Source organism: Onychomys torridus, chromosome 3 (genome assembly GCF_903995425.1).
Source record: "Onychomys torridus chromosome 3, mOncTor1.1, whole genome shotgun sequence".
NCBI lineage: Eukaryota > Metazoa > Chordata > Mammalia > Rodentia > Cricetidae > Onychomys > Onychomys torridus.
Genome location: NC_050445.1, coordinates 85,843,238 through 85,865,167, shown reverse-complemented (window position 1 = coordinate 85,865,167; position 21,930 = coordinate 85,843,238). Strand labels below are relative to the sequence as shown.

Here is a 21,930-nt window from a genome sequence, read left to right as displayed (position 1 = left end):
TGTCTCTCTCTCTCTCTCTCTCTTCCTTTCAGATTGCTAATTAAAGTTAAAAGAGTAAATAGACATTTCCCCCCTTTGGATTTGGTGCTCAAGGAAATGTCATACCACACAGGAGACCAAATCTATGCCCTCAAGGATAAGCCTGTGTATGTCAAATGAATGGGTGGTGGTGGTGTTGAGAACAGTTTGGATATGACAAAATGGAAGTCAAGGATATTGCTAAACTGAGACAGTGGGAGGGAGGATCAGAGTCTACTTAACTAGGAGTGCTGAAAAGGCAATACTCCACCCCCTTAAGACTGACCCTCAGTCCCTAGCATCAAGCCCAGTGACTGAGCCATAGAACACCGTTTGTCCTGCCTCTCATCCAGAGACATGCTGTCACTCACAACTTGATCTTTGGGCTTTGGAACCACTGCCACAGGCCCAGACTCCAAACCCTGTTCCCTTGTCCTAAGGCACTGACAGGAACCCCAAGGGCCCATGGAAGGACTGATCTCAAAATCATGGTAGAGGGACACTGGGGCACTGTGGGTGACAGCGGTTTTCATGGTGTCCTGACATGCCCCCCCCCCCCCCCCCGAGTCAGACTGAGTCTGAGGTGAGTATTGATCTCTAAGGAATCATCCAGAGTGTAGGACAGCCATCCTGGCAGGCCTAGGGGAAGGTAAAAGGAGAGATGAAGGAAGGATGGAAAAGAGGTGAGATGGCCATGTAGGAAAGCCTGGGGAAGAAGCAGTGATGTTCAGGGGACTGGACAGGCTGTGGATCCCATGCTGTCACATGGGCCTCAGTATCTTTGTAATGATCCTCAGAGCCGCTCTCATGTGTGTACTGCCATCTCAACTGTTTGTGTGGCTGGGGTCATCTGGTGCCTGTCACCTTTTTCGGCTGGTCCAACTGCTGTCTGTAGCTTGGCCTGCAGTTGGAGTATGGATCAAGGTGTCCAGCAGCACGTTTCCAAGATGTGTTGGAGGGGTATAACTTCACTTATCACTGGGATGTAGGGGACTGGCCATAGTACCTTGTGTGTCTTGCTGCTGAGGTGCCTGCCATCTGCCTGGGTAAATTGGTACACAGACAGTATAGTGTGGTGGGCTTTGTTGCCCTGGAATGAGCCTGGCCAACATCAAGGCAAGGAAAGGATGCACCCTTGGTTCCCTTTATCCTTTTGGCAATGTGGCATGATAGCAAAGATGGTTGGATCTGATGCCCTAGGCTAAGGTTGGGGCTCCCACTGAGCCAGCTCCTTTCCCTCACCCACAATTTCCAAACCTGGGCTGGGTCTCAGCACTCTGGGGAAATTAAAGAAGCTGGAGGAAGGGAGGAAAAAGGGAGGGATGGAGGAGAGAGGAAGAGAGGGAAAGGAGGAAAGGAGGGAGGAAGGAAGGAAGAAAGGAAGCTGGGGAAAGGAAAGAGGAAGGAAATTTCCTGGGCTCCTTTGAGTTCAAATTCTTATGAGAAACACACATTTCACCTCCTGACTGACAGCTGGCTGAAGGCAGCTGCGGAGACTTACAGGTTCTGTGTCCCAGAACAAGAACTTGCACCCGGGCACATGGACAGTGGTAGAAGCAGAGCTAGTTTATTGAGAGACTACATCACCCCTGAGAACGGAAGTAGGTCAGGGCTGGAAAAGGTCGAAGGCTTGGCAGTGCTGTGTGGGAGGTTGGAACATTTTCTTACAGCATGCACTTCCTCTACACATGCTCATGTTGGCCTTGTTGGGGAGGGCTTTCCCATCTTCCTGCCAACTGGCTTCCTTCATGCCCATCTTGATGTCTTCTTCTTTACCCTACTCTTTTGTCACATTACTTGGTTTCCCAGGTCACAAGTTTTGTATTCAGGAACTACAAGTGGCCATGGGCTAAACTCAACTTGATGGAAAGGTCAGTGATTGTCCAAGTAAAAGAGTAGGTGTGTACAGAGTTCTGTGGTAGAATCCAGGTTCCTAATCTCAAAGAGCTTCCTACTTAGAAAAAAAAACCCTGAAAGGTAAAAACATAAGAGAAGCCTCTAGAAGACGCTCAGTGAGCACGGTTCATTACACACCACACATTTGTTGATACCAGAAGAATGGTGAGTTTCTTCTTCCTCTGCCACCCCTTGCTTGCGGCATAGAAGGTGATCTGGGAGAAAGTAGGTAAAGACATGGAGAGAGTGCTGATAAATGACTGAGTTCCACAGATTCAGGTCAGTCTTCCAACTGAAAGAGAACTCACGTAAGACCATCATCCTGCCTAGAAAGCCCCCATCTATGCACCAGTGGATGGTGAATTAGTCCCAAGTTCCAAGGGCAGAAAAACACCAATTAGAAGCCTCCCCAGCCCCTGCCAAGAATTTCCTTCTGAGAGAGCACTGCTTTAGTTGTATTTGTTGTTTTCTTAGAGAAGTACTTTCTGTCACTGACTGTCCTGAGGGTCTCTTCTTTATCTTTACAAAGCACTCAGTGGAAAAGTGGCCTAGAATGCACTAGGTCCTGGCTCAGTCCTGCTATCCATCCCCACTGACCCAAAAACAAACACGCAGAAATATAGTCTTATTTATTTTTTTATTGTGGTGTTATGGATTGAACACAGGGCACTGAAGTATGATAGGCAAGTACCCTGTGGTGTTTTGAAGAAGATGTGCCCCCCCACAGACTCATGCATTTGGACACTTGGTCCCCTGTTGGTGGTGCGGTTTGGAGAATTATGGAATCTTTAGGAGGTGTTTCATTGCTGGAGGAATTAACTTCACTGGGGGAGGGCTTTGAGGTTTTATGCCTCCCTCTACTTCATGGGCAGTCCCGCCCCACCCAGCCTGCTTCCTGCGTGGATGAAATGTAATCAGACAGCCTCCTGCTCATGCATCATAATTCATGCCCTCCCCACAATGATGGACTCTAAGCCCCTGAAGGCATAAACCAAAATAAATCCTTTGTCTTAGGGAAAGGGTTTATTTGGCTTATACTTCAGCATTGCTGTTTATCACTGAAGGAAGTTAGGAACTCAAAACAGGGCAGGATCCCAGATGCAGGAGCTGACGCAGAAGCCATGGAGGAGTGCTGCTTACTGGCTTGCTCCTCCTGGCTTGTTTAGCCTGCTTTGTTAAAGAACCCAGGACCACCAGCCCAGGGAAAGCACCACTCACCATGGGCTGGACCCTTCCCTATTGATCACTAATTGAGAAAATGCCTCACAGCTGGATCTCGTAGAGCCATTTCCTCAACTGAGGCTCCTTCCTCTCTAATGACTCCAGCTTGTTTCAAGTTGGCATAAAGCCAGCCAGTACACCCTTCCTTCCTTAAGTTGCCTTTGATTGTGGTATTTTTATCACAGCAACAGAAAAGGAACTGATACACACTCGGACACTCAGCTATATCCCCTGTACCTTTTCTCCCCAGTTTCCTAGCTTATTAATGTCTGATTCGATTGGCTGTTGGTAATTCTGGCAGCATGTTCAAAATTCTCACAAAGTTTAAGCATTCATTTTGCAAATTAATGAAGATACTTTTATTGATTTGTTTTTGGAGACTGATGGTCTCTTCTATCCTAGGCTAGCCCTGAACTTTCTACTGGCAATGAATGACCCTGAACTTCTGATTCTTCTGCCTTCAGCTCCCAGGCTCTTGGATCACAAGTGTGTGCCACCATGGTTGGTTTTATGAAGTACTGAGTATCAAGCCCAGAGCTTCAATGCACACTAGACAAGCACTCTACCCACAAAGACACATCCTTATACTCCACTAAAAAGCATCTTTGATTCATCTTCACTGAGATAATGGACCAGTAAGGGTAATGATAGCTATCAGAAGCAAGGGAAACCCTATTCTATAGGGTTACATGCCCCCAACAACAATGTTATAAATCCTGGTGGGACTAATAGTCAGCTCTGAAAGTATTGATGTTTCACAGTGAACTTTACATAATCAATGAACAAAAACAGCAAAAATCCAGAAAGTTCTGACTTATCTAGGGTTCCTCCAGCTTGGGGCTTTTTGATTTTGATGACCACCCCCCACCCCCTGCTTTCAGGCTTTTTTCAAAGCTGTGCCCTTGTATCCAATCCCTTGGCCTTATCTCATTAATTACTCTTCCCATCTCTTTATCATTTCTTCAGCATGCATCAGCTTTCCAGAGTGGGGGTAGTCTGCTGCCCATGTGATTGACAAACCCATCTGGATAAACTCTTAAGGAAATTTTGGACAGTTTCAGGAGTCATTTCTCCACCCTAGGCCAGAAGTACAACTCAGATTCTATTCTCTGTCAATGTGAAATTATATCAAGTGAAAGTTCAAAGAAAGGTGACAGAAGGCGCTATTGTGAGGGCACTATTGCCATAGTGTCACCCCCCCCCATCTGTCTGTCTGACTGTCTCATGATCATATATTCAAGAGTGAGTAAGGTTTGAATGCCCCAACTAAAAAATATCTCCCAGTAGTGCTGGGGGGTGGACCGTGAATTTGAATCTCATATGTACTTCTCATTGCCTGGCTTCTGCCAAATTTCTTATCCATTGTGTGCCTCCATTTCCTCTCCTGCAAAATGAGTATAGAAACTGAACCTACTTAAAAGATTGCCACGAAGCTTAAATGGGTTCATAATTGTTCAATGCTTGGCACACAGAGGTTGTTATTGTGGTTTTTATTTTATGTAAGTCATAGCAGCCTGTACATTCTAAACAAACACTTTTCTCAGAGCTGATTAGAAAATCTGGTAATAGCTTTTTATTTAAGTTAGTTAAGGAGCAAGAAAACACATGTCTCTAAGCCAGCCCTAAAAACCTTCATCACTTCCACAAGAGAGACAGGGTACTATCTCCCCATGGTCACCACATTTAGGAAGTAGAGTCAGGCTCAGGAGTTCTACATGAATTTCTGGCCAATAGAAGGTATTTGAAACCCCATGTCAAAAACCAAAGCCAAACAAACCACTACCACCTAAAACAACAAATTACCAAACTTCATCGGCTTTACCTGCCCCGCATGGCCTGTGGGCAGCATTGGTCCTAATTCCTTCCCTTGGAACATGATTTTCTCCAAGAGGTGGCCTTTTATAATGGTTATCAGTTCCTACGGCCAGACCTAGCAGCCCTCGGTACAGTCAATCTCGAATCTGTCATTCCCGGGGCTAGTTTAAGTCAGTTTCTCTGGGTCTGAGATCAGTTTTGGCCTGGAAGCCAGGGAAGGGGTTGGTGGTAAGCTCTGGTAAGCCCCATGGCCTCCGAGTGGGGTGGTGGTGGGAGTGAGTGGGTGGGTTCCCCTACCCTCCTGCCCCTCCCATTCCCTGCCTTTCCCAACTCCCTCACCCTGCTCCCTTGGGCCACTCCTTTCCTCCTCCCCGCCCCGCCCCTCTCCGCCCCGCCCCCTCTCCCTCCCCTCCCCGCCCCGCCCCTCTACGCCCCGCCCCCTCTCCTCCTCGGGCCGCCCCGCCCCGCCCCCTCCTGTGGCTTGGGCCAAGGCCCGCTCCCACCCGCCCCGCCCCCTCTCCCCCCCGCCCCGCCCCCTCTCCCACCCGCCCCGCCCCCTCTCCCACCCGCCCCGCCTCCTCTCCCTCCCCTCCCCGCCCCGCCCCCTCTCCCGCCCCCGCCCCGCCCCCTCCCTCCCCGTCGCGGCCTCCCCGCAGGTTCCTGGTTAAGATGGCGTCCCCGGTGGCCATCGCGGCGCAGGCCGGGAAGCTTCTGCGAGAGCAAGCCCTGCGGCCGCGTCTCCTGGCGGTCAGGTCCCAGGTGAGCGCGGCTGGGACGACGCGAGCCACCCGCTGCGGCACCCCTGCTCGGCGGCCTCTTCGCCCCGGGCGACCCCTCGCGACCCCGTGCTCCCCGCGGCGCGGCTGGCTGGTTGAGCGGCGTCCGTGGTGCAGCAGGACTCGGCCGGCCCACCTCCCACGGGAGGTCGCGGGGTCCGCGGGGGTCAGAGTGCGCACCCCACGGCCCGGGTCGTTCTAACGTTCCCCTCACCCGGGCCGGACGGGGCACTGGAACGCGGCGCTGGCATCGGTGCGGGGTGCGAGAGTCGCTCGCACTGCCGGAATCCAGAGGTTTCCCAGTGGTTTCCTGGCTCTGCCTTGGGGGCGTCTCGAAGCCGGAGCTCGCCCGGCCGGCCACGTGCTCCAGAAAGCCAGCGGCTCCCGGGGCTGCTCACCTGCCCGAGTGTGAACTCTGCAGGTTGTTGCTTGTGCAGCCTCTCTGAGCTTCTCTGTAGGGAAATGCAAGGGACCAGGAGGAAAGTGGGAGTCGATGCCTCTTCTCCTATGAGCGGCCTGTGTCAAAACTCCTCAGACCCTGTCCACTTTGTCCATGCCTCATGGGGACTGACTTCTTAGTGCTGGACTCTGAACAGCGAGCGCCACGTGGCTCTCTTGTTTACCTTCCTCAGATGGCAAGCTTCGCCATAGCCAGGGGCTTTTGCGGGGAAACTGTAGGTCTTGACGCTTGGAGAAGTCATGCAGCTACTGGTCTACTTTCTCTAGATTACTCACTCCCCCAGAAGGAAAAGCTTTACAGTACCAAGGCAGGCATAGGGCACTAAGAAAACTGAAAGAAAAAGTTATGATTGTTTTAGTTACTCTAAGCTTTGGTAATTATGACTTCCGTGAAGTTTGGTTTTTTTCCCTTTCTTTTCATTACTTGACATTCCATTTCTCTGTTACTGTTAATGGGAATTTAAGAGGTGTTAATACTTGATACTGTAATATCCTTAATAGGCACTTGACAGGATGGTGGGTAAAGGACTGGGATGGCGGTTTGTCTAATTAAAATCACGGGGATACCTGCTATAATAGAGTAAGGAGATATCTCCGGGTGTTCTAAGTCCTATTCATTATTTAAGTGTTAGAAAAAACAAGAACGGTGGTGCTGTTCACGTCGGTTTGAATTGATGAGAAACATGGAGCCCAGGGCAGTGAAAAACGAAGACAAGGAAATGATTGTTCAGAGAAATCTAAAACAGAACATTTAGCTCCAGTATGTTGTCATCTTCCCTGTCCCAGTACTGGAAACCTTGGAGGTGAGACTGGCTGGGAAGCAGACGGGGGTCAGAAGTACACTGACTGGGTGATTCACTTTGGCTTCCGTACTTACTTGTTATTCTGGGAACACCAGGCTTAGAAGATCCAGACAGTAGGGCTGGGAGATGGCTCAGGTGGTAAGGACACATGCTCCACAAGCATGAGAGTCTTGAGTTCACATCCCCAGCCCCCATGTAAAAAGACAGGCATGGCAGTGTGAACTTGTGACCCCGGATCTGGGGGGAAGAGACACGTGGATCCCAAGAGCTTGTTGTCCAGCCAGCCCAGCTGAAATGGGGAGGTTCCACTTCAGCAAGAAACGAGGTGGTATGGCGAGAGTGTTAGAGCAAGACAGCTCTGGCTTCTGAGCCCAACACACACACACACACACACACACACACACACACACACACACACACACACACACGATTAGATTTTGTTGTTTGGGTTTCACTATCTAGCCCTGGGTGGCCTGGAACATATTAAGGAGACCAAGCAACCTTGAACTCAAAAATTGCCTGCCCTGCCACAGTAGCAACAACAACAACAAAGTTTTGTTTTGTTTTTTAATGTCTGTGCGTTTGGCCTGCATGAATTTATGTGCACCATGAACCTGTGGAACCCACGAAGGTCAGAAGAGGGTGTCTGATGTCTTCTGGAACTGGAATTACTGATGGTTTTGAACTATTCCATCAATTAGGACTGAACCTGGGTTCTCTGCAAGAGCAAAAGTGCTTTTAACTGCTGAGCCAGCTCACTCTTCCAGCCCATTGTTTTTCTTTGGTGGTACCAATTATATACAGTGACCAAGATCTGGAAATGAGCACTGACGAGTGGTCCTGTGTAGAAGAGTCCAGTCCTGAGTTCAAGGAGCGACCTGTTCAAGGTTACGGAGAGTTTGAGGCAGAGCTGAGGTCTGAGTAAAGGTTTCCTTCATGTTCCTGTTATACCAGGGGAGAGCTGGGGAGTGCCATGTAAAATTAACCTGCACCGGTAGGAACTGCAAGTCCCTGGTGCTAAGGACACATTTCTTAAAGGAACATTTTGGAATTGGTAATGGAGGTAGGTGCACATAGCCCGTGACTTAAGGATCTATTTTCTTAGTGCCTGCTCCGTACCATTCTAATTTGATACACACCTACCCACTTCCTGTGTCATAGCAGATACTACAATTAAGGATGGTTCATTTTTTTTTTCCCCACCAAACTTAGGAATCTTTACCAAGTGTTCTCAGAAATCTGTTGGCACCCTTGGCCCAGACCTACTTTGTACCAGGCCTTGTGAAAAAAAATAGGTGGATGGGCCAAGATAAAAGATGCACTTTCTGCTTTTAGAAGCAAAACTAACCGGTTTCCCAAAAATACCCATAGAATAATGCCCCTTCCTGGGGTTAATGTTAGACACATGTTTTTGGTGCTTAATGTCATTGAAGTTGCTTTTTTTTTTTTTTTTTTTAACTTCTGCTTTCAACCTCACTGTTTTGACCTTGGATATATGTTATATCCTTTGTGGGGCTGTCTTTGGCCATCTCTACGCTATCAGAGAGGTCTGCTCCAGGCCCTGGACTTGGGGTTATGAGTAAAGTAGGCAGAGCCCTTGACCACATAGGGGCAGGAAGGAGAGAGATGTTACATAGTAAGACTGATGTTTTCCAGGACTGACGAAGCCATAATGAAATCAAACAGGGCCACGTGATGAGGAATAAACAGCTTTGCAGGCTGGCACACAAAAGCCCAGAAAACCTGTTCGATAAGTGGTTTGTTTTTTTTGTTTTTTTCCTTAGGTTTAATTTTTTCTTCTCTTTTGAGCCTGGGTCTCACTATGTAGCTCTGGCTGGCTTATGTTGACTAGGCTGTCCCAGAACTTGCAGCGATCTGCTTGCATCTGACTTCCAAGTACTGAGATTAAAGGTGTGTGCTGCCATTGCTGGTCTATGTTTAATTTTTTTAATTGAAAACACAATCATAATGCATACTCTTCTCATTGCTATAGCAACACACCTGCAAAGGCAGCTTAAGGAAGGCAGGCAGGCATCATTCTGGCTCACAGTTTGAATAGTCTGTCCTGGTGGGGCAGAGAAGGCCACAGTTGCTTGTGGTAACTGGTCACATGTATCCACAGGAAGCAGAGGGGGATGAATGCTGTGCTCCTATGTGCTCTGGGAACACATCAACCCTTGGAAGGGTGCCTCCTGCATTTAGAGTGGGTCTTCCCACCCCACGCAATCTAGCAGTGCCCTCACAGGTATGCCCAGAGCTTGGTCTCCTAGGTGATTCTAGGTCTTGTCAAGGTGACAATATTGACTGCCACTGAACAGTTTGGTTAGTGTAAATGAAATTATACAGTATGCATGCACATATTTGGTACCTCCCTATTGTAAGATCCTAAGTTTTTGACATTTGACCACTATAATGAAAAGGACTAGCCAGATGAGATGGGGTTGTTATCAGGCAGACATCAAGTGCTAAGGTCCTGAGGTAGTGTACTAGTTTTCTTTCTTTTTTTTAAGGCCACCAACCAGCTCTCAAATCATGACATGGAAACATTATTGGTTTTGAATGTTCGGCCTACCTTAGGCTTATTTCTGGCTAGCTCTTTTAACTTAAATTAACCTGTTTCTATTCACCCTTTGCCTTAGGGTTAGTATCATTCTTTATGTATATCTTACTTTCCTGCTGTCTGTCTGAGTGGCTGGCTGCTGCCTTCTGGCCCTGGGCATGTCCCTCTTTCTCTTCATTCTCTTCTTCCTTCTCTCCTCCATTTATTCTCTCTGCCTGACAGCCCCACCTTACCTCTCCGGCTTAACTATTGGCCATTCACCTTTTTATTAGACCAATCAGTACCTTAGGGCAAGGTGAAACAGCAACACATCTTTACATAATTAAACAAGTGCAGCAAAAACAAATGTAACATTCTTACATTGTTAAGAAAGGCAGCAGAAACAAATGTAACACACCTTTACACAATTAAATATGCCACAGCATAAACAAATGTAACACAACTTTGCCCAATTAAAATAATATTCCACAACAGGTGGGAATAAGGTGTGACAAGTTATCAAAGACCAAATCACATGAGTCTCACGTGGAGTTTTTAAGGGCTTAGTGGTGACGTGACTTGCACAAAATTACCCAGGTATTAACAGGAAACTGCTGGGTCTAAAACCCAGGCCTGGCTGCCAAGGCTCAGGCCTTTAAATTCTGTGCTGAACATACTGTTGAGAAGTCAGAATTCAGGTTAGCCTCAAAGTTTGAGGATACAGTTAGCACTTCAATAAAAGTCAAACTGCTGTTACTGCATGCCTCCCCTTTTTGCTTAGTTTGATGAGATAGGGTGGTCTTGTATAGCTCAGGTTGTCTTTGACCTTGAAGCAGGAGTGTTGTGGAATCTTTCTGTACACTGTGAAGAAGTGTCTTTGTCAAGACCCCTTCTGATCGGTTTAATAAAGAGCTCAATGGACAGTAGCTAGGCAGGAAGAGGTTAGGCGGGACTTCTGGGCAGAGAGAGAGGAAGAGAGGAATCTAGAGAGAGACACCTAGAAGACCGGCGAGGTAACCAAACCACACGATAGATGACAGATTAATAGAAGCAGGTTAATTTGAGTTATAAGAGCCAGTTGGGAAAAAGCCTAAGCTAAGGTCAAGCTTTCATAATTAATAAGTCTCCGTGTTGTTATTTAGGGGGCTGGTGATCCAAAGATAGTTGGACAAGAGTGCTGTGGGATGTTCTGTATGTCAAATGTGTTAAATAAATAAAACACTGATTGGCCAGTAGCCAGGCAGGAAGTATAGGCGGGACAAGTAGAGAAGAGAATTCTGGGAAGTGAGGAGAGAGACACTGCCAGCTGCCACCATGACAAGTGAGATGTAAGCCACAAGGCGAAGTATAGTTTAATAAAAATGGGTTAATTTAAGATAGAAGAAGTAGATAACAAGAAGCCTGTCACGGCCATACAGTTTGTAAGCAATAGAAGTCTCTGTTGAGTTACTTGGTTGGGTCTGAGCAGCTGTGGGACTGGTGAGTAAGAGAGATTTGTCCTGACTGTGAGCCAGGCAGGACCAGAAAAACTCCAGCTGCACAAGAGAGCTTGCTACATAGGATTGCTTCTGAGTGTTGGGATTATAGGCATAAACTGCCATATCCAGCTACTTCTTTTCAAAATCCCAAATCCTGGTAGAAAGCTCCTAGGTAGCCTTCCAAGTGCACAGATGCCATGAAACTTGGTAGCATGATATAGTACAGAATGTCCATGATGAATATCCAGGGGCCGATTTGTCTTGTTTGGTGCTGCTGAATTTAAGATAGTAATGTCTTTTTTTCCTTCCTTTCTTTCATTTTTTTTTTTTTTTCCTTTAGAAGACAGGGTTTCATGTAGCTCAGGCTGGCCTTGAACTCTTGTTCACCCTCACTTTACCTCCTGAGATTACAGGTATGATGCACCACTTCTTGCTTTATGTGATGTTGAGGGTCACACCCAGCCCATTGTGCATGCTACAGTAAACACTGCCAAGAGCTATAACCTCAGTCCAGTAGTAATGACACTTAGTATAGTATAGTTGCCTTTTGGGCCAGTCTTGTCTCATGATGACTACATGAAGTTCAGGGAAGCTTGTGTTTTAAGGGATGCACAGATGTACGAGACACTGCCTTTCAGGTTCTAACTTTGAGGTTACTGCTGTGTCGTTCTTTATGAAGCCCAGAGGACTGTGTACTGTCAAAGGAAACTGCTCACACCCATGCCTCTGTTATTGGTCACTTCAGGAAAAAGGGTTGCAGCTCAGTGCTCTGCTCCTTCTTGCAATGGAAACAGATGGGTGCATTGTTTTTGTTTGTTTGAAACAGGGTCTCACTATGCAGCCCTGGCTGTCCAGAAACTCATTATGTTGACCAGGCTGGCCTTGAACTCACAGAGATCCGCCTCTGCCTCCAAGTGCTGGGATCAAAGATATGAGTCACCTTGCCCAGCTGTACGTGGGTTTTAGAAGTGAAGGACTAAAGGATCTATACACGTGTTTATACCAGCTAAGCGAAGCCATGAGACTGCTGCAAGCTTTGGCTTCCCCGTGTCTGCCTGGTGCCCTTGGCCTTTTCTTTTCCTAGTTTTAAGAACAGCAAACAAGCCTCTCCCCCCCCCCCAAAAAAAAAAAACCACCCCCCCCCCCCAAGGACAGCTACAATGCTTGCTACTAAAGAAGATGCTGGATTTCACATAATTCAGATGCTAAACTTTTGACCTGCATGGGGAAGCCCTGTGAGTGATGGCTCCTGCCCCGGATTGGCTTTGTTTACTAGGAAGGAAGCACTGCTTTTATGGGAACATGATTGAGTACACAGGCCCATGGCAGCCAGAACTTTGTCACCCTTGTCTGGCTAAGTTCTGCAGGCACCAAGCCTAGAAAGTCCTTCAAATATGTCCACTGGGAGGATGAAAAGAAAGGACACTGGAGTTTTGTCCTTCTCTCCTCCTTACTCCTCAGTAGGAATCCTCCCTTGATGTGGCACTTTCTGTCACTTGTTGGCAAAGTTTTGCCTGATGTATATACATTTACATAAATGAGAGCATTGCACTAATTTGGAAATTAATACAGGAAGTTCACTTACTGATGGTGGGGTGATAGGGCTGGTATTTCAGTAGGGAATGGATTGCATACCTGTCACTGCAAATGTTCTAGTGCACAGAAGGGAGCACAGGGAAGGATAATGCTGATCCTTTAGGCAGATACCTAGTGTGTGTGCCCAATGCTAAGTTCCATAAAGGCAAAACCCTCAGTATTTTATCATAAACCCAGTGTTTAGGATAATTAGTGTAGTTGAGTAGGTTAGTATACCTAATAGATATGATGGAGTGGAGTGGAGAAAGAGAGAGAGAACAAGAGAACGAGAGAACTATCTTTACCCTCAAAAGGTTTGTGGTCTAATTGCAAAATTGTTGTGTAGCCCAGTGGTTACACTGCCATGGTGATGCTTTAGTTGAGCTGTGGTCCGAGACACTTGTTGAGCCTGTCCTACATTGGGCCACATGCTGATGTCTTCTGGAAGCAGGGTTCCCTCTGACCCCTGTCTGTGCTCTGCCTTCATTAACTCTCTGATTCAGTGTTAATTCTTTGGAAAGACCCTTCCCTGATCATTTGACTGCTTCCTTCTCCATCCAGTGATTGCTCTCTCTATCTTTACTGCAGTTAATAACACATGACTCCACCTCATCTTATTTGTCTCTCTTCCTATTCCCTTTCACAAAAAGCAGAATGTGAGCTTCATGGGAGCAGACTTCCTTACACATTGCTGTTTCCCCAGCTGCCTAGCTAGGTGTTCTGTAAGCACTTGTGGACTAATGAATTAGTGGAGGACACAGACAAGGGAGAGGCAGGTAAAAAGCTGAGGGCTGATATAGATTAGAGAAGAAGGGATGAGCTGATAATTGGGACTAACTGTTGAGCATTTCCTATGTGGCAGGCTGTGCAAAGAGTTTATTGACAATTTTTAATTTAAGCCTTACAATATCATGGCAAGGGTTAGTGGTGCCATCTCCTGTAAATGTAAAGGATCCCAGGCACAGAGAGGTCACATAATAACTAGCTGCAAATCTTAGTGCCAGGAAGTCACTTGCCTCATGCCAGTAAATACCTTACGCTGTTAAATCATTAAGCCATATCACGAGAAGGTCCAGTTAGGGCTGAACCCTCCAGTTGAACACAGAGCTTACCTGCTCTGCACCTCTGCCTTTGCTTATTTGGATTTGGGTTGACTCACACTCCTGCTGGAACTGCACACTCCTCTGGACTCTGATTCCTCCCACCCCGCCCCTTTCTTGCTCTGGGATCTAGGAAACAGTAGCAGAAGGCATGAGTTCTGCATTTAATTCAGCTGAGTTCAGATACTAGATCCCCAATGCTCCTGCTGAGCAACCTGGAACAAATGATTATTTTTAAAAATTAATTTTATTAGTGCATATTAATTACACAGAAATTTTACATGATAATATGTTCTCAGAGTTGCTACGAGTATATGGCATACATTCTGTGGTCGTATCTAGAACAGATGGTTGAACTTGACTCTTGTATAAAAAGAAGTTAGTTCTCATAGGTGGCTATAATGATTCAGTGTGATTTATTAAACATTTGGCATTATGATTAGATCATGGGCATACAATGATTATTTCTGTTGCAACAAATTTGAAGCTAAATTGACTTGCCTTTTTAAAAAGGATTTACTAATCTGTAATAATGATTTTTTTCCTAGGTTTCATAACATTTATCACGTACTGTCACCTCAGAATCAGGCACTGATTTCATGTTTCCTTAGGCTTGATTTCATGTAAGACAAGAATGATTTTGCCAGCTTCATATGTGGAGAACTTGAGGCTGAGGAGGTGCATGGATGTTTGCCTCCAAGGCCTTAGGAATCTTCAGTATCCCAGAGATGGGATTCGGAAGCTCAGCTACACCATCCTAGCCATTGATCTTCTCTGAAATGTTTGCATAACTTGGGTGGGGTTAGTAGCAAAGGCATCTGGACTTGGATGAGTTGAATGTTGGAGGTGGGAGACACCTAAGAAGAGACCGGAGACCCAGTGGGTACCACTGGCTACCTAGCACGATGTGCTGGCTTAGGAGTTCAGAAAAAATGAATTGGCTTTTCAGGGTGGGCGTTTTCTGAGTTGAGGCTTTGGTCCATGTCCTGAGTTTATGGCAAGCTTAGTTATAGATGATTATGAAGGAATAGCACTTAGGCACAAGCTGTGAAGGTGTCGGGCTCCAGCCCTGACCTGTTGAATAGTCTTTGAAGCGGGGAGTGAGGAATTGAGAAAAGCTAGATAGGAAAAAATATAGATGTAGATGGAGAAAAAGAGACACAGGATAGCTTTAGGAGGGTCCTGGGTCAATATCCAGTTACCTCAAGTTTATTCCTAATGTGCTTTTATATACTAGCAAGGGGAGAGGCAAAAGACCTCCCCCTTTCAGGATCAAAGTACAAACAAGTGTAGACCCTTTCTTAATTCTCTAAACACCTGGTAACCTCGCATTATGGCAAAGCATCTTATGATTTATTGTAAAATGAAGAGACTTGATGTGGTATGTAATTGGATTGGCGACCCTGCAGAGAGCACAGAAGTAGATCTGTGTAGGTAGGGATCCATGAGTGGGTAGAGGGCCAGGTGTCTGTCTCTCCAGCCCAACCCACTGCCAGCTTTTGTGCTGTGGATATCCCCTGTGTGCAGCGTGAAGGCACCAAAGACAGCAGGGCTGCCTTGTAGAGTTTGGGGTGGTGGGGCAATGAGATGAGGCCAGAGAAATAGGCTCAAATTCAGTGGATCCATTCGAGTGTGGTGATGGTGGGCAATGGTGAGCCACTGAAGGTTTGTAGACAGACAGGTGGCACAGGCCATTTTCTGCTTTAGAGTATGTTCCAGGCAGTGTGGAGAGGGTGAGAGGCTGCAGGAAAGCAGGTCATCTGAGAGACTTTTGTACCAGTATGTTGCTGTGAGTCATTATACCAGGATCATAGGCATAATCCAGGACTGGAACCAGATTACCAGGTTAAAACCTTGTCCCCAGAGCATCATTGTGTGATCTTTTATCTTTCTTTTAGCATCTCTTTTTCTTTTTCACTCTGCAATGTCTCTGAAAGCTGAATGTTTCATTATTTGTGTGTCATAAATTGAATGACAAGTCCCTTCTATCTACAAAATACATGAAACGGGAGATGAAGGGGTGGGCCAGCGGTTCCTATTCAGCCTGGGACACTGGAGAGCACTGTGAGTAATTACTGTGTGACATAGGCAGAACCTAGGATGTCTCTGGAAAACTGGATTACAGATGCTGGTAATTAATGTGGGCTAGCTGGGGCCATGGGGATAGGAGAGACAGACTGACTGTACTAAAGGAAGAGCTAGGTGGTGGTGAGATGGTGCCGTGGGTAAAGGTGCTTGGTGCCAAGCCTCCTGACCTGAGTTAGAGCTCTAAGACCCACTGGTGGAAGGAGTGAGAGAACCAACTTTGGCAAGTTGTCCTTGGCCGGCATAAACAGAGAAGTGAGTATTAAAAAAAGTAAGTACGGGGACCTAACTCAGTTGGCAAAGTACTTGGCTAATGCACAAGTTCCTGATTTCATTCCCAGCCCCTTGTAAACTAGGCGTGATGGCACACTCTTAATTTCAGCAGTTGAGAGCTGGAGGCAGGGGATCAAAAGTTCAAGGTCATTCTTGGCTACAATGTGAGTTCAGAGCAAGCCTGAGATATGTGAGACCCTTCTCGGAGGGAGGGAGGGAGGAAGGAAGAGAGGGAGGAAGAGAAGGAAGGAGGGAGGGAGAGAAGGAAGGAGGAAGAGAAGGAAGGAGGGAGAGAAGGAGAGAGGGAGAGAAGGAAGGAGGGAAGGAGGGAGAGAAGGAAAGAGGGAGAGAGGGAAGGAAAGAGGGAGGGGGAAAGGAAAGAGGGAGGGAGGGAGAAGAGCTAGAGACTAGATAGGACCCATGGTTTCCCTGACAGGTTTCCATTGCTAGCCCCTCTTCCAGACCTGAGTCATCTGATAAAAAACTGGCAAAGGACTGCTTGCTGTTCCTGGGCAGAGAAGGTGTGTACTTTATACTCTGTGTATAAAGTAGCCTCGATATGCCTGCCCAGGGAACTGTGTACCCTGTCCCTGGGTGTTTGCTGTGTGTGTTAGGACCTCAGTAAAGAAAGAGGCCCAGAAAAGAAGAGAAATGGCAAAAAAGAGAAGTGTGCTAGCGAACAAAGCATAGTCCAGGATGCACACAGCTCCCCCCAAACCTTCCTGGGCTCACATGGTGAAGGGAGAACCAGTGCCCACAAGTTGTCCACGTATAGGATGGCCACGTGCCCTGGCCCACACACATACCTGCAAACAGGATAGATTTTAAAAGTGTAAAAAACAAAACAAAAATCCCCAAGTGAAACAGTGCAGCCCTCCCCAGGGGGCATGTCTGTCTTACCTGTTTCCAGCAGCAGCCCAGGCCTTTGGAATGGGGCAGCCTGGTGTTCCTTTCTCTGCTCTCATTCTCGGGTATAGGTTGTAGGTCCTCCTAAGGTTCCTTTGGTTGTATATAAGAAAGAAGAGACTTTATTGGACTTGTCTGGGGAAAAATAAATGGCTTATAGTGCCTGGCCTCAGCCTTATTGGTCACTTGCAGAGCATTTCTCTGTAAAGTCATCCATCCATATGGTCAAATGAGCTTGTCCACATGTGAGACAAGACTCTTCACACTGGGCAGGAGTGCATCCCTGGCTTCCCCTGAGCTCACTGTACCCGGGGCCTCTTGGTTTTCCACTTCCTGCTCTTAGGGAAGAGGATTCTTGTGAGGTCTTAGTAAAGGGCTCCCCATTGGGCTGAGCTTTCTTTAGGCTACCATAGCAGCAGGTGGTTGTCCCTTCAGCCCTGTATCTGCTCCAAGGTAAGGTGGAGGGTTCCTTCTACTCAAACCATTAGTAAAAAGCTTTACATTTTATTCCTAAGACTGGGATATGTTTGAGAACACACAGGACCCCTGTTTATAAGGTAATCATGCCAAAATTTTAGGATAGCCCAGAACTGGAGTCACCCTGCCTGGGCTCAAATCTTGTTTTCAAGGCTTAGTATATTTATGATTTTGGAGATTTATATTTTATTGTAGGACTGACGTTTTTGCCTTACAATGCCTCTAAAATGCAAATGTCTTTTGCACATTGTGTCCTGGTGATTTTTTCCCCCCAAATGGTACATTAAAAGATAACATTGTGTAACTGTTGGCTTAGTAGTCTAATTGTTGATACAGTGTTGGGAATTGAAGCCAGGGCCATGTGCACTCTAGGCAAGCATTGCATCACCCAGCTACATCCCAGTCTTGATTTGGTTGTGCTTTCTTTTGTCTTTGTTGTTCTTCTTGGTTTTAGACAGGATCTCATTGTGTAGCCCAGGCTGCCCTGCAGCTCACAGTGCTCCTGCTGCCTTCTTGCCAGTGATGAGCTGCACACATTTGCCCTGTACCTGGCCTTGGTGCCTTTAGATCTGGTGGAGTTAGTTCAGTTCTTAGGGCCCCTGCTTCCTTATCTGCAAACTGGGCAGAGTTACTACCATAACTTCCTGGAGTTGAACTAAGCTAGTGCATTCGAGTCCTAGCCCTGAACCCTAAGTCATCACTAAATGTTGACTATTGGTTTAGATATAATTGTCAGCAAACAGGTTATCTATCCAGGTCACTTTATTTCTGTGGGAGAGCTGCTTTGATGCAATCCTGGCTTTCCTCCCTAGTCCTTTAGACTCCATGACGTGGATGGAACATTAATAGGAAGTAGGGGACTGGAAGAATCAGGTGGGAAAGTGACTTTAAGGGGCAGAGGCTCTCTGTGAGGTCTGGCCCTGTGATCTGTGGCAGAATCCTGGACCCCAACCATTGCTTGAACTGGAGATCATCATTTCAACAAGCGCGTGTTAATAGTTTCTCCTTACGGATGGAGCTCTCTTCATGTTTTCTTAAGAAACCCCTCCTGCCTTCTCTCAGCATCATCTGCTGCATTTGCTTGGATACAGCCTTAGATTTTGAAGGACTTATTTGGGTTAACTTCTTTTGCAAGGAAGCAGATAAACCACATTTAATATACATTCTCTTTCCAGCCTGAAGGTATCTTCAGGCCTTTAATAAGTAATACAAAGAAAGTTGGGACTTATTATTTTTGATTAAGGGAATAAACTATTAATGATGGGTGCTTCTTTGTTGAGATTTAGAGCGCCTTTAAAGTGAAGTATCATTAAAATTGAAAGCCAGCAACACAAGGACAACAAAATGAATTTTTTACTGACTTTTTAAAATAATGAACAGGAAAAAAAAAGGTGCTCTTTGGTTAATTAGATAAGCCAAGGGTGTAGAGATGGTGGAGTTGAAGACAGCTAGTCTCCATGATGCAAAGCTGGTGTTGAGGGATGAACAGCTGGCCTTAGGCTTCACAGAGTGTATGGAACTGAGGCAGGAGGAGGCTTGTGGCTGCCCCCTGGGGAGTTGGGTCCAAATGGGCTGCAGGATCAGTGTTAGACCTCAGCCTCACTAGAGCAGGGCCTGAGTGTCCTCCATCTGATCCTTTTCTATTTGTTTGATGCTGGTTTATGTGGAGGTGTTTATGGGTGTTGTAAAGTGGATTTTATGACTATATTTTATATAAATGTAATTTAATATGGAGGAAAATTTACTGAGTTAAACTTTATATAAAGATGAGAAAACTACTAAATCTCCTTTTTAATTAACGGTCCCCAGTTAGGAATGAATATTCAGTGGTGACATTCCCTTATGTTCATGATGACATATATTTGCTCACGGTAACCATGAGTATAGTGATACTTTCTTGTATATTAAATAGAGTCTCGTGGCCTCAAACTCAGCATGAACCAAGGATGACCTTGAAATTTTAATCCTCCAGCCACTCCCCAGTGCTGGGATTATAGTGGTGAGTCACTGTGCTCTGTTGACATGGTGCTGGGGATGGAACCCAGCCTTTGTGTGCTAGCCAAGCACTCTCCCACTGAGTAAATGTGCAGCTGCACAGTGTTCCTTTCTTGAAGGTGTTTTGTACTTGAAGAATTCTGGCTCAGAGAATCTCTTCCCTAGAACTCTGAAATTTAAAATAGGCATCACATTTATTGTTTAAGATTAATTATTAACACAAAAGAGCACTTGGGTATTCAAACTTTGGTACATTTGTGGAGATAACGAAGGACCTGTGGTGAGACTGGAACCCAGGGCCTACGCATGCTAGGCAGGTGCTGCACACCGACCCTCATCTGAAACCCTGGATCTGCTCTTTTGATAGAATGTTGGACTAGCAAATGTTTTAGTGGCTCTAATATCTTATTATATTCCTCAAAGACTTAAAAATATGAATGCTTATTTTTTATTTTGCTGCTTTTATTGTGGCAAATTGTATGTAATGTAAAGCTGACTATCTTAAGCTTTGAGCTGTTGTGTGGCATTATACACACTCATTCACTTGCTCTCTTATACACCCATTGCCAATGTTTACTGAACATACTCATCTTCCCAACTCAAACTCTATGCCCATTAAACACACCTCACCTGAGCAAGACCACACAGTACTCCATTCAGCTTCCATGTTGTGACATGCTAAGTGGAATCATAACTAGTCTTTTTTAGCTGGATTATTTCATTTAGCGTGTCTTCAGAATACATCCATGTTGTAGTATGTGTCACAAAACCCTTCTTAAGGTGCCATAATATTTTATGGGGGGCATATTTGTATATAAATTTTATATATAATTTTTCCTTTATCTTTCAGGGAATACTTGTGGCTGTTCTGAACATTGATGTAAATACATGAAAGTCTATGTTAATATTCATCTTTCTAGACATGTTCAACATACAGTTTGAGCTATATTTTTTGCTTCCCATGTGTAATTAAAATGTCTACTAGAAATGCTTTTCTTCATGATAGTCTATAAAATATATTCATATTTGCTTCCAGCATATTGGCTCAGTGTGACAAAGGTGTACTCTTAGGTTCAAGAGGTGGTGTCCTGGAAGGAAACTTGGGGACAGACAGTTGCTGCCTGTAAAGAATGTGAGTCTAGTTCATTGTAGATGTACACACAGTGATGTGTTTGTTGCCTAGGAGGCTTCCTGTCCCTGGGCTTAAAGCTGCTCTGTCTCTCTTGGCCTCACCTACACAGTGGCAATTAATAGTGCCAGGAGAGCTGAAGCCAAGCTTATATGGACACAGACACTTAACATTTGTCAAGGTCACCAGCAGTGTGCCTTTCGAGGGAAGTGGCTGGATCCTCCTAGGTTGTAGGTATTTTATTGTCACTGTCTAAGCCCAATTTGAAAAGGAATACTGTGGCTCCAGGACATGCAACAACTTCCTTATTGTCACTGCTGTTGTCCCTAAGGCTGTCACTCACCATGGCATATTGAATTGTGCCCTGGATGGATTGAGTTATGTTCATGGAATCCTTACTGTCTTCCCTTTGTGAAAATAGGGACTTCACAGAGGAACTCTAGTTAAAACGAGGTTATAGACCCAAGCTTGGTGGCACATGACTTTAATTCCAGCATTCGGGAGGCAGAGGCAGAGTCAGGTGGATCTCTGAGTTTGAGGCCAGCCTGGTCTACAGAGCTAGTTCAGGACCTTGTCTCTCTCTCTCTTTTTTTTTTTTTTGAGCTGAGGATCGAACACAGGGCCTTGTGCTTGCTAGGAGGACCCTGTCTCACCAAACAAACAGAGGTCCTTAACATGGACCCTAATCCAGTATGCCTGATGTCCTTATAAAACCAGGAACTGCAGTCTCAGCTGCACATACACAGTGAGAAGTGTGAGGCAATGGTCTGGAAAAATCAGCTGGCCTACAGTGACCCGAGCTAGGAGGGAGGTATGGAATAGAGTCTGTGCCCCCCCCCCCCCCCCCCAAAAAAAAAAGAGTCTGGCTGTATAGTCTAGGCTGGCTTGGAACTTGAGACAGTTCTCTTGCCTTAGTTTCCCCGTAAGTGATGGGATTATAGATAAGACCATCACATACACATTTCTTCCTCCTCCTCTTTCTCCTCTTCTTCACCCTCCCTTCTCTCTAAGCCACATGGTATGTGGTGCACTGCTGTCATTCCTGATGTCAGTGAACAATTTATCTTCTGTGCTTTATGAAGAATGAGGAGTTCAGGTGCCACCCTGGCATTATTGTACAGCTAGTTTTGTTCACTAGGACCTGCTGTAATACTATGTATGCTGAAGAAGCAGCCATGGATGGTGTTCTGGCCACGTGTTCCCGCAGCGAGGTGACAGGATGAGCTGATCTCTTTACACATTGCTTTAGTCTCTGGTTGGCCCTAGCACCTGCAGAGAGTTAGCTCAGGGACCAAGACCTACATTTAAAAGCTTTCTTTGTTTTTGAACCAAAATAGTTCTCTGTTCACTTACGTCCTAGCGCTAGATTGAGGAAACTCCGCTTA

At 46.0% G+C, this 21,930-nt stretch overlaps 1 protein-coding gene across 1 annotated transcript in view; it reads left to right on the top strand.

Moving 5' to 3' along the window:
* Window positions 1-5,576: 5,576 nt before the first annotated feature.
* Window positions 5,577-21,930, top strand: part of LOC118580080 (succinate--CoA ligase [GDP-forming] subunit beta, mitochondrial-like) — a 61,694-nt gene continuing 45,340 nt past the window's right edge. The window contains exon 1 of the mRNA XM_036181886.1: window positions 5,577-5,709. Coding sequence (XP_036037779.1) covers window positions 5,620-5,709 — 90 coding nt within the window. The 5' untranslated portion in view covers window positions 5,577-5,619. The remainder of the gene's footprint in view (window positions 5,710-21,930) is intronic.